Source organism: Pogona vitticeps, chromosome 3 (genome assembly GCF_051106095.1).
Source record: "Pogona vitticeps strain Pit_001003342236 chromosome 3, PviZW2.1, whole genome shotgun sequence".
In the NCBI taxonomy this organism is placed as follows: Eukaryota; Metazoa; Chordata; class Lepidosauria; order Squamata; family Agamidae; genus Pogona; species Pogona vitticeps.
In genome coordinates this window covers 231814134-231826499 of record NC_135785.1, presented here as the reverse complement: position 1 = coordinate 231826499, position 12366 = coordinate 231814134, and the positions used below count along the sequence as shown (strand labels likewise).

Below are 12366 nucleotides of genomic sequence, written 5' to 3'. Positions count from 1 at the left end.
GGAAATAAAAAAGTCTTGTTTTTTCGTGCAGTAAAGAGAAGGCCAGCCTAGCCCTCTATAGAACAGAGTTACACAGTACATTACATTAACAATAATATCAGTGATAATCTAAAATAAATATTCCATGTATTTCTGAAGATGTTTCCTCACATACCTGTACTGGTGGTAAAGGAGAAAATTAAAATACAGATTTCTGGAATGTTCTTCATTTTTACATCTTTAGTCCAGGTAGCACTATAGGGAAAAATATGGAGGTGGGGTGATTGACACAACATGATTTGTATTTCCTATACTTGTGCTGTGGGGAGTCTACAGTTTTTAATGTGCCTAGTACATGTTACAAATGTTGTGAGCCACTTTGAGGACTGAGAAGCTGACAGCAAATTGACTAGATATATTAATGTACCCCCATTCGTACCATGATGGAGAATTCAAATTGAGCTCTATTAGTTCCCAAATCAAGTAGAAATCTGACTTTTACTGCAAGGCCTTTAAGTTGGAGACTTATTCAACTTGAATGAAAGGGTTGAGGGATGGACATCACCAATTTTTCTAGTTTCTACTTTATTTTAACTTTACCTCCCCCCTCCCCGAGTTCTTCAATATAGTCTTTATGTTAAAAAACAAGGTTGTCTTTCAGATGCTATATTCTTAACCACTTCCCTGTCCCTGTGTTTACAACAAATTTACTAATCTTGCAGATGTTTGCTGGTGGTTTCAGAAGCCAAACATTCAGCAACAACGTTTGAAAAAAAATCAAGATAGATGCTAGACTCCTCTAATTTCAGACAATAGTTTTTTTCTTATTACAGGGGGTTTACAATATTAATTTGTGTCATTAAGCTGAGCCATCAGATGTCCTGAGAAATCCAGGAGGCAAGCATGACGTTTGGGAGTTATATTTGCCATGGCCCCAAGATCCAGGAGGGACTGACTGACAGCAGTCCAAAGACTGTTTTTAGGTATGCTGAAACACATCTGTTATAATTTTTACTTGCTTTTTTTAAACAGAGGTCACCCAAAATATAATCACCATGAAAGTAATTTGTTGTGCAGAGAGAGCAGAGGAAGGTTTAAGAAAGTGCTGGTTTAACTTTGCCTGCTACAAATCTGGAGAGGCATAGCAAAGCTACCTTAAACAGCTGCAACCAAATCTGAAGTTAAAACATCCTCCTGTCTCTGTGCCAATCACCACCTCCCTTTTAGTCAGCACTAGGAAAGCTCTTTGGACAAGCACTGGCTCTACGGCTTGAAAACCGGATGAGCACCGCCCCCTAGAGTTGGACACGACTGGACTAAAAATGTCAAGGGGAACCTTTACCTTTTAGGAAAGTATAGCCATAAGTTGGAATTGACTTGATGGCATGTGATTACTGTATTATCATATTTCACTGTATTGGTGACATTGCGGTTGGTGGGGCGGAAGGCACAGCAGTCAATGCTTGGTTAAGTCAGAAGTTTTTCGCATGGAAAGAGGCTTTAAAGCCTGGTGCCCATCCCATCATTCCTAACTGGTGCCAGTCATTACTGGATCACAACAGTGGCCAAGCTGGGTACAGGACTATGGGAGTTGTAGTGAAAAAGGCAGCTTTTCCAAGTTATGATATTAAGCTGGCCCAGGAACATGTCTCTTTTGTGAATTACCTGTTTCAATTAAAAAAAACCCAATAGATAAAGAATGAAGAGCCAAGAGACAACTGAAACATCATGTGGGCCTTATGGAAGGAATAAAGCAAACTATCCAGGAAGGACACAAAGCAGCAGCTGGCTAAGGAGATGAGTATGGATAATGGGTGGAGGAAATCAGAGTTTATCATATCAGTACAGAATAAACTGATAAAGTACAGAATAAGGGAGGAAAGGAGAAAGTCATAGTTGGGGCATGCATAAAAGAAGCAACAGTTTGCAGCAATTCAAGCTATACAGTACAGTATTTAGAAGGACAGAAGACGCGTAGGAAGGAAACAAGCCAATATTTTTTGTATAGGTGATATAGATCTGCTTACTGATACTCTTCTAATAAATATCACCCACAATCAGCATATAGATGATTGTGCTTGTACTTAATTCAACTTGATTATCTTCAAGTTTACTATCAACATTTTCTTTTTTCATGTATACAACAGTCTTGATAAGCTAGTCTGTTGAGGTCCACAGCTTAGCTTCCTCTCCGGTTGCAAACTTATTAGCACTTTTGTACCAGATGTCATCTGGCACAGTTTTAGATATCCTTTTGAGGTAATTTTCCTTTTTCAATCCATTCATCAGAAAGACAATTGGCTTTAATAACAGGCATTACAGTTCTGGGATAAAGCACTCATTTAGCTTAAGAATTTTTCTAAACCACCTTTAGAATTTTATATTAGGTAACTGCACAATAAAATTTTGTCAGAAGGCACTCCAAATTTTCACGAGCAAACCAAAGTGAGGGAAGAGCTTTTAATTACTTTGAAAAAATACAGGAGCTTTTTATAAAATAAAAATGAACAGTAACAGACTGCTATTTAAAAGCACAGCTTTGTGAACAGGATGTTTTGCTGCTTTTAGAATCAAAAGGCTTCATCTCACTTGCTTTGCATTGAACATTCTTGTCAGAAAAACAACAATGTCAATTGATAAAGCTTGTGGGAGTGAAATGTCTTCAGGTTTGAAAAAAACAGAGAAACGGTTATTTAAATAACCATCTCTAGGCAGTGGTTCCTTACTTCTGCTAATACCCATATATAACCTCAAAACCACATTTAATGCCTCATGTTTTGAAACAAACCCGACCCTCCACTTCTCAAAGTTCGAGGAAACCACACTACCATACTTTATGGTCAAATGCCATATGAAAAAAAAAACAAGCTGGCAGAAAACAAGCTGATTGGTCAGGTAAAACCAGGTCCTCCCATTCTGCATTAAACATCTAAATCATCTATCAGAATCTGATAGGTGGTTATGGGTGTGGTGTTTTAAAAGATTTTGTCTTGTCCTTTAGAAGAAACTGAAGGAGAGAGAGAGAGAGAGAGAGAGAGAGAGAGACCAGATTTACCACCTGTAGCACCTATATATACAGTAATAGTGTGGAAAGCTTCAAGACAGACCAATTAATAAACCTTTTCTAAAATGGAGGGATTAACTTCCACTTACGACTATTCATATTCTTTTGGTACAGAGACTCCTGAAGACAGTTGCCCAACTATAGAGCTGCCTTACAAGGACATTATCCTGCCTGCTTTGTATGCAACTGTATTTCTTGTGGGGACTGTTGGCAATGCCCTTCTGATAGCAGCCCTACTTTTCAAACAACGTGTCCAGAGGTTGATTGATATCTTCATTGTCAACTTGGCCATGTCTAATTTTATTTTTCTCATCACACTGCCCTTGTGGGTGGACAAGGAGATCTACTCTGGGATTTGGAGATCTGGCTCTTTTCTCTGCAAAGGCAGTTCTTACATCATTTCTGTCAACATGCACTGTAGCATCTTCCTACTTACTTGCATGAGCAATGATCGCTACTTGGCCATTATGCACCCGGCAGTGGCACGGAGGATCAGATCAAAGCACTATGCCATCATCGTCTGCATCTGTGTCTGGATTCTATCCTGCCTTCTAGGGCTGCCAACCCTTCTGTCCAGAGAGGTGAGGAGATATGATGACAACCCATATTGTGTGGACAAGGAGACCACCTTCACCCAGAAGATTGGGTCACTGCTGCTTCTAATTCTGGGCTTCTTTGTCCCTCTATTCAGCATCTTAACATTTTATTGCTGCATCACAAGGAAGCTTTGTGTGCATTATCAGAAATCAGGGAAACATGACAAAAAGCTGAGGAAATCCATCAAAATTGTCTTCATTGTAGTGATTGCTTTTGTTTTATCATGGGCTCCTTTCAATGTTTTTAAGTTTCTAGCTCTGATGTCCCACATTCAGGACTTGAAGCCACCTTTCTGCCTTCCCTACAAGATTGCCCATCTGGGAATGGAACTAGGAGGTCCATTGGCATTTGTCGACAGCTGCACAAACCCTTTCATCTGTTACTACTTTGATGACTATATCCGTCGTGCCATGAACAAATGCACTCTTCTATACATAAAGGGCAACAGCCTTGGAACCAGTTTGGACACCTCAGACACTTTATTCACTTCATTTGTCCATGGAGAAGATGCTTTTAGGAGGAGAAGAAGGTCAGTGTCATTCTGAAAGAAGCCTTCACGCTGATGATGCCTCCAAATAAATATCTGGAAGCAAAAATACAAGGGGGTGTAGGGGGCATGTTGAAAACATGAGAAAATGAAAAGAGAGGATAATTTTAAAAGCACATTAATTGATTGTAATGTGATCATACTGTACTTTGAATTGGATAGGAATTGTACTTAGTTATTTTTAATTATGCAGCTAATTACAAAAGTTTAATTGAAATATACTAGATAATTACAGCTACTGCCATTCAGTGTTTAAAATTAGTAAGGAATAAAATTATACGGGACTTTGGATCATTATTTTCACATTCCTTGGGAATTGTTTCAACTTACAAAATCATACCAGTTCAGACCTAACTTTTCTAGTTCTTCACAAGGTTTAGAATAAAAACTTATACTGTAAAGGTTTATTTATACAAAGCATTTCTTTTAGGTTGTAGGTTTCTCAGGCTGTTTGGCTGTGTTGTGGAGCCCGAAAAACCTACAGTAACCATCGGATCCTGATGCCTTTGAGACTATAGTTCATTTAAGATTGGTAGCATCTTGTTAAATTCAAATTACTTTCTGTTAACTGTAGAATACTGAACAGTGTAAGATTCTTTCAAAATATACATTTTTTTTTGTATCTATAACTTTTTCCCTCTGTTATGAAATGTAAATACTATTATTTTGATTGAACTACAGTATCACTATCATTCCTGTAAAGATGAAGAGTTTTTCCCCAATTTTGGAGGAATAAATATATGTATAACATTAAATATATCGTGTCTGCATCTCATTCTATTTCTGTAGAAGATGGTACAGAAAGCAAAGATGGTTTCTGAATATACCTATATTGTTATTTAAAAAAAGACAAACCTTGGGATCCACAGACGATAATCTAATTCCCACAGATGAGTTATTGGGAAATTAGTCAGCCTTAACCATTACTCTTGATATCACTTATTACACAGAAAGAGGACAGCGACAATGTAATTTCTAGAGTTAACATCATCATACAAATCACCTCTAATTTTACGTTAGGTTTATGTCATTTTTTAAAATATAATCTGGTAGATATAACATCTATAATAAAAAAAACGCACTGTCTAAACAGTCTATTCTTCAAAACTCACCAACCAAACATTTTTCTTTTTAACAGCTGTTATTAGCATTTCAAAGTTTACAAAAGGTGAACCTGTTTTAGAAATCTGTAATCTTGTTTGGGAAACACATTTGAAATAATGCTTTTTAAAGTATGAAAGGAAGGATTCTTTCTTTCTTTCTTTCTACTAAAATAGATTATTAGATGGCTGAAGTAAATGTTAATTGATTTAGTTCAGGAGTGAATGTATTGTTATTCCTTTGAAAAACATCGACACTGGCATTATGTGATTGCTGGGACAAGATGTACAAAAATATGATGGATTATTTTTTGGTTATGTTCAGGACCCATATTAAATGAAATTTAATTTTCTGATTTAACAAAAATAGAATATTTGTATTTCCCATTTGCTGAAGATGTACTTCAAACTACAGAAACAATGCAGTTTGTTCATGGCTACAACAATGCAGCTAGGACATTTACAATTGTGGCTTCAGTCTTATAATGCCCTCCTGTTGGACAACCATGTTGTTTTAGTTCAGCCGCGAATCATACAACTACCCACATCACATCAGCACCATTATATGCTCCATAACTTCATCAATATTTCTGGTATGTTGGAACAAAACAGTAAATCACATAACTATTTGGTAACCCAGACAAAAAGAAATACTCTAAGCATGTGCATGTTCACATTTTAAACTAACTTAAACAAAAGGGAGCTAATCTGTGGCCATGGGGCACCTCTGTGTGATGTGGAAATGGGAGTGCCAGTGTCACTATTTCCAATCTTTGCAGTTATTTCTCTAACTTCCTCATGCTCTTCTATTTCCTTAACACTCTCTCCTCCTGATACTTTTCTGTCTTTAGCAAAGCAGGTAAATTGCAAAAAGTAATTACTCAAACGACTGTAGAAAAACAAACACTGATTTCGGCAAAAGTGTTACTTCTGTGCCACTTCTCTCTTATTCCTAAGCTTAGGAGAGGCATTGCAAGATGGGAGCTCTGGTGAAAAGATGCTGATGCTGCAATATGTGGGGTGCCAGTGCTGTGTGGGCTGCAGTGTTCTCACCCCAAGCAGTGGGAAAGCTCACGCCAACCCTAAGTAAACTGACAGTGCAGGTCATTTGTTACCTCCATTGTAGCAAAAAAAGTCCTTCAAAGTTCAGCCGTGTACAGTTTCCTCCCCTTTAAGGAACAACAATAAATGATTCAGACCAAAAAAAGGTATTGAAAAACTCTTTTTTCCCCATGGGACACATTTCGTCCTAGCCAATATAGGACAAAAAAAGGCTCATGTTACTTTTCCAACAAACCAAGATGAAATGAACTAGAAGGGTCAAGTTCTATTTGTGAAGCAGGCAAGTCTTACTAGCAAAAACAAATTTCTTCTGTGAGGAAACATACTGGAGTTAACTGGGGTCAGGAGATACTGCAGAATGTCAGAAAACTACACTTAATTTCATTTCATCTGATTTTATTTTACCTTTGTTTCATCTGTTACCACTAATTTTTCTTAGACCTACTTCACTATGCTTAGGATTCATGCCTCACAGGAGTTTGGTATTCACATCCTTCTCATATCAAGTGAATTTTTGTGCCATTTTACACTAGGTGAGAAGTACTGCTTACTTGTGTAGACAATATGAGTTTGCAGATTACATGGCACGTACTTCTCTTTTAGCCGCAAGAAAACCAAGTTCTGAATTTGAATGGCATAGATATATATCTTGAGGTTAAAACTGAAATTTCCTGGTGGTTTCAGATGAAGTCTTCAAGCTGGCACTAGGCTAGGCAAAACTATTTGATACTTTCATATACTTGAAGAAGAATGAAAGCAAATGCAAAATGCTGCAGTCAGCAGTTCTGTTATTCAGAATTCCATCCACTCCATTATAGTACCACTGCTTCCTCCCAGTTTTTTTACACTTACTCCTGAATAGCTTAGTCAGTATTCCATAGCCAGCTGAATATGCTCAGTCCTCACTTAACAGCTTTTGGGTAGCACATCACCTTACACACTTCAAAACCCACCTGGGTTGTCTTATTTATTTTATTTAAAATATTTTATCTCGCATCTCTTCCTCTTACTGAGGAGATTTGCACACAATCGGGAAAGACTTCAGAAGGGATTGCTCCTGATATCATATTGGCAAAAGGTTTAGTAATACATCTACAGTGTGTCCTTTTCTAAGTCTGTGATTCAAGTACCATGAGCATAAATAAATTAATTATTATGTACACTGATTTTAACTGAGTTTAAATCAGAGATTCAGTGGGTCTTGGTGAGTCTCACAGTGAGTCAACCATCTTTCATCTTTCTCCTGCCTCACCTACATGGCCACCAGAAGAAAATCAACCTTATGGTGTACTGTACTCTGAAGGCCTGGTCTACTGCTGACTTTTCCTATAGCAATAGACTAGGCCACAAGGCAGGGAAGGGATGCACCCTCTAAATTTGGTGACCTGAGACAAAGTTCTAGTTCATCCATAGTTATTATGGATCTGGTTTAAACAATTGTGAGAGATCAGATATAATACCAAAGCAAAGAAAATAGCTTTATGAGCAAATTGTAGTGGAATGTCTAAAGCTGCACAGTTTAAAACTGTGATGAGGTGTGTAGGAACAAGATGAGGGGGAAACTTTAATGTGTCTCATTGGAAATGGGATAATACTTGTTGCACTCAGAGTGTGAAATATAGGTACACAGTGTCAGTCACTTGATATCCACCTTCTTTATTTTAAGGCTAAACTGAAGACATCCTGAGTAAGTGCATATGCTTGTTTTTAAATTTTGCCTGCTCTATAAAAACATTGGGTGCTTTATTGTAAATGTACCCAGGACAGCTTATGGAATGAAAACAATGGTTACTTAGGAATGAGTGCAACTACTGATTAGTAGTACTGCTAATACTCAGCTTGCAACCACCCTATGTCTGTGGAGAAATTCAATCCAAGCAGCATTTACATGCATGCAATTTATGCCCTACTACATGAACAAAGAGGATCTAGCAAATGGTTGAGATAATGCTATTGAAGTAGCCTGCTTCTGGTCAAAATTGGTCTAATTATCTTAACATTTTAATTTGTTTTTAATTTTACATATATTTCATATAGGTCCATAATTTTAAATTGTGCAATGCTCTGATGTGAATAAATAAAGAAATAATCACTCTAAAAGAATACTAAAATCAGTAGTATAGAAAACAAATGAGAGGCCTGGAAAAACTGACAGAAGGGACTCTTACTCTTTTATTGGTGTGTGCTGAAAACATCTTATGATTTAATTAACTTGTTTCACAGACAGACAGACAGACAGACAGACAGACAGACAGACAGATAGATAGATAGATAGATAGATAGATAGATAGATAGATAGATAGATAGATAGATAGATAGATAGATAGATAGATAGATAGATAGATAGATAATGTAGTATAGGCTCAACTAGCTTGAAGAAGCTATGGAAGAAAAGGGAAAACCCCATACTGTCTAAAAAAGCTGGCAAACAGTTGAAGGGATAATTAACACATATCATCAGAACTACAATCCTATTAAGAATATAAGACTGTGTATGTTTATTCTAACAAACAACATTTTGTAAATTAGCTTCATTTGTTTTATACAGTACTTGATCAATTTGGCGATGATATGCCTTTGACTTTATTTCAATTTATGATGTCTCTGAAAGATTTGTGTGTCTTGAGGGATAATACTGTAAAAAGAGGAAATATAAAATAGGCTAAATTCTGTTGTGTAACTTTGTGCTGGCATCACCTGGATCTGGCACCAGACGGTTGCCACTTCGAGGAGTCTAGATTGTAAACAGAAACACTCAATGCTATAATATTTAGTTGCAAGACCCACGTGGTAATAAGTACTGTATATGTATAAATTTGTGAAGTTGTAGCTGTGATAATCTGTGCAAGCATTTCAACAAAAAACACAAAACAAAACAACAAAAAAGATGTTGTGGCACTTTAAAGATGTCATTTTTTGGCACTTATATGAATATGCTTCTCTTGGTTAAAATGCAGTGATGGCAAAACAATTTTCATTTACTGTTAAGTATCCAAATACTCTACACAAAACATGTAACAAAAATTCAACCCTAAATTCTCACTTAGAGACAGTCTATTCTGTGCATGATAAAATGAAGTAGAGATACTACAGAAGCATATTTGGCATAGAAATTGTGTTGTTTAATTCATTCACTGCAAGTCATTTTTCTGCTCAGGCACTACAACACTGGTTGTTTCTTTGTCAGATTTTAGAACTATTATGTGGTGGAAAAGTGGATTTTTTGGGCAGAGGTGATACTGAACAAAAGCAGGAACACTGAAAACCCCTTTCTTTTCTCCACCATGAACACATAATTTATCTGAACAGTTACCTCAGGTACCTTGCAATTTATTATTCTAACAATTGTTTAAAAGCACATTAAAGTTGTGAAAACCATGGCATACCTAGCGTTCATTTTTTTCCATCATTTTCCACCAGAGCCAACATTACTATTAGTCAAAGTGAGACAGTTACCTCAGGGAGCAGATGGTGATGGCTAGACAACAGCAATATATATTGGAAGATAGCTCTGAGCACCACCACCACCCATTAGCCTGCTGCCCTTTGGGAAGACATCATGCAACCATCAGTGTCAAGGTTTCCGGTCTAATCAGTGCCTATTTGTAGAATGAGAGGCAGCACCTAGTTCTTCTCCTCAGGCAGCAAATGTCTTGGGTTCACCCTTTCAAAACTTGTAAGAATAAAAAAGCTGTTCTTCTGGATCAGTGAGTTGCTTCCATGATTCATTTAAGAAAAAATAAAAATAAAAAATATCCCTCCTTTTTGTTTATCACTCAGCAATTGACATACACAGAGATATACTACTTCTGAACCACAAGGCTAGATTTTGCTAACATGGATTATAGCCTTCCAAAGAGCTCCAGCCCTCTTGAACTTTCCCTGGCTTGTTATCTACCATAATCCTAAACATAACTTTGGGCAACCTTTTCTTATGTATGTGTGTATTTTCATATCTATGTATTTTTGTGACCCACAGTCTAGTGCTGAGTCCAAACTGCCAGTTGAAGACAAATGGCTTGCCTTTAAAAGGCCATCTGAAAAATTTGAACATATTTGCAGAGTTCTTAACTAGCATTTTTGGCACATGGACAAGCAGCACTGTCTCCCACCCACTTCATCCCAATTCTCCCATAAAACAAGAGGAAGAAAATATTGTGTTTCCTCCCAAAGAAAGAGAACATTCATGCTTTTTTTTTAAAAAAAGGAAAATGAATAATGTTGGGAGTTAATGCCATTTATTTCCTTATCATGCAACAGTAAATTCACTTTTAGATCTTGGTTCCCTGAGGCAAAGCCTCAGTTGCTTCCCCTGAGTTACAGTTCCTTATGCATTGCATGAAGAATGTTGTTTTCTTGTACTGAACATACTACCAATTCATCTCATTGATTAATCCCTAATTCTAGTATTTTGAGAGCTATATCCAAGGCTATCCATTTGCTAGCAGAATTTAACCGGCTCAAGGAAAGGATTCCTCCACAATCCCTGCACCCCTTCATCTCCAGAGGAATTGGGAAGATTCTAGAGCAGATTTTGGGATGCTGGGGTGCAGTGGGATAGAAGGCAAAGGAAGTCTCAGTGTACACACAGCAAAGACTTTGTGTGACTTAGAATCGAAACTTGACAGAAGAAGGAGAATTTCTGTCTCGTCTTCATTCCATTCGTTTGAACTGTGTTCCCCTCCTTCCCATCACTTTCCTCCCCATTTTGCTATCCTCATTCTGAAAATTTTCTTTTCCCAGTCCTACCTGAAAGTCTAATGTTGACCAAGTCCACTTCTGTCCATCTATTCTTATTCTGTTCAAGATGGGGAAACTTTTCACACGGTTTAATGATCTAAAAGAAATTATTGCTACATACAGTTTTGGTGCCTTAGAAACATGATCTGAAAGAAGGTGAGACGCGAGGTTATAAAGTCACCGAAACACTTTGGGCTTCCCCGCTGAGTTGTACATTGTTAGCAGAGTAACCAAGACGGTTTTTTGTCTGAGTCAAGAGCCAGAGATGTCGAAGATTGTGGATAGAAGCTGACTCATTTCTTTACCCAGCAGATAAAAAAATTGTAGCATGAAATGTTTTTCCCACAGATTCTTTAAAATTTTCAATACTCAAAGTCACGAAACATTTTCCAGATGTCCAAGTCAAGTACAAGAGACATCAACTTATTTATTATATATTGCCTTTAAAAAAAATGAGACTCAGGACAAAGGACCTCATAGCAAGTTCAAATAAAATGCAGGCACAACACAGAAAAAGAGAAATCCATATACTAGAACATAACTAGATAAAAGCATAATGTACAGCAATTTAAAACACATCAGTAAGAAAAGTATAGTAAATGCTCCTTCCTCAGCCACCAGCCAGTTGCTAAAAGCCTGTCTGAATAAAAAGGTCTTTGCCAGCTGAAGGACAATTTTTTTAATCAGGAGGAAAGAATCTTCCTGCTTCAAGAGAACACACACACACACACACACACACACACACACACACACACACACAAAACAGCAACAGCAGCAATGACACAACCTAACAAGTTTTTTTTAAAAAAAATCTTGATCATAGATGGCACGTGCCCATTTTTCTTTGTCATGTGGTGAGACCAGGTGTTCTGATGCTTGTTTATCTGCTTGTTTAAAAATTGTTCGCACCACCTTTCAAAATATGCCAGGACTCCCACTTGGTGAATGACCTTAGGTCAAGCATGCTTGCTCCTTCTGTCTGACTTTCCTCACAAGGTTGTCATTGTGAGGATATACTGGGGAGCCATGCATGGTACCTTGAACTCTGCAGAAGAAAGGTGGAAATATAAATATTTATAAAATAATGAACCAAAACAGGAGAGAGAAAGTAGTATAATGCATTCTTTCCAGTTTTGCATCTCCCTCTTGATGAGTGCAGTTTTGCCATCTCTGTGACATTTCTGTGACTGTAATGTTTTGTATCTTGTGTGCTTTAAATGAGCATGATTCTGTCATGCTATCTGTAAGATTTGCCACTCAACAGTCATGGAGGCCAC

At 37.3% G+C, this 12366-nt stretch overlaps 1 protein-coding gene across 1 annotated transcript; it reads left to right on the top strand.

Moving 5' to 3' along the window:
* The first annotated feature begins 1618 nt into the window (after positions 1-1618).
* Positions 1619-11819, top strand: GPR15 (G protein-coupled receptor 15). Its single transcript, XM_078389951.1, has one exon. It carries the CDS (start codon positions 3109-3111, stop codon positions 4183-4185), a length of 1077 nt encoding a protein of 358 aa, XP_078246077.1. The 5' UTR covers positions 1619-3108; the 3' UTR covers positions 4186-11819.
* Positions 11820-12366: the final 547 nt, after the last annotated feature.

Excerpts from the sequence above, each read along its gene's own strand:
- GPR15 (XM_078389951.1), top strand. The coding sequence starts at position 3,109 with ATGGAGGGATTAACTTCCACTTACGACTATTCATATTCTTTTGGTACA.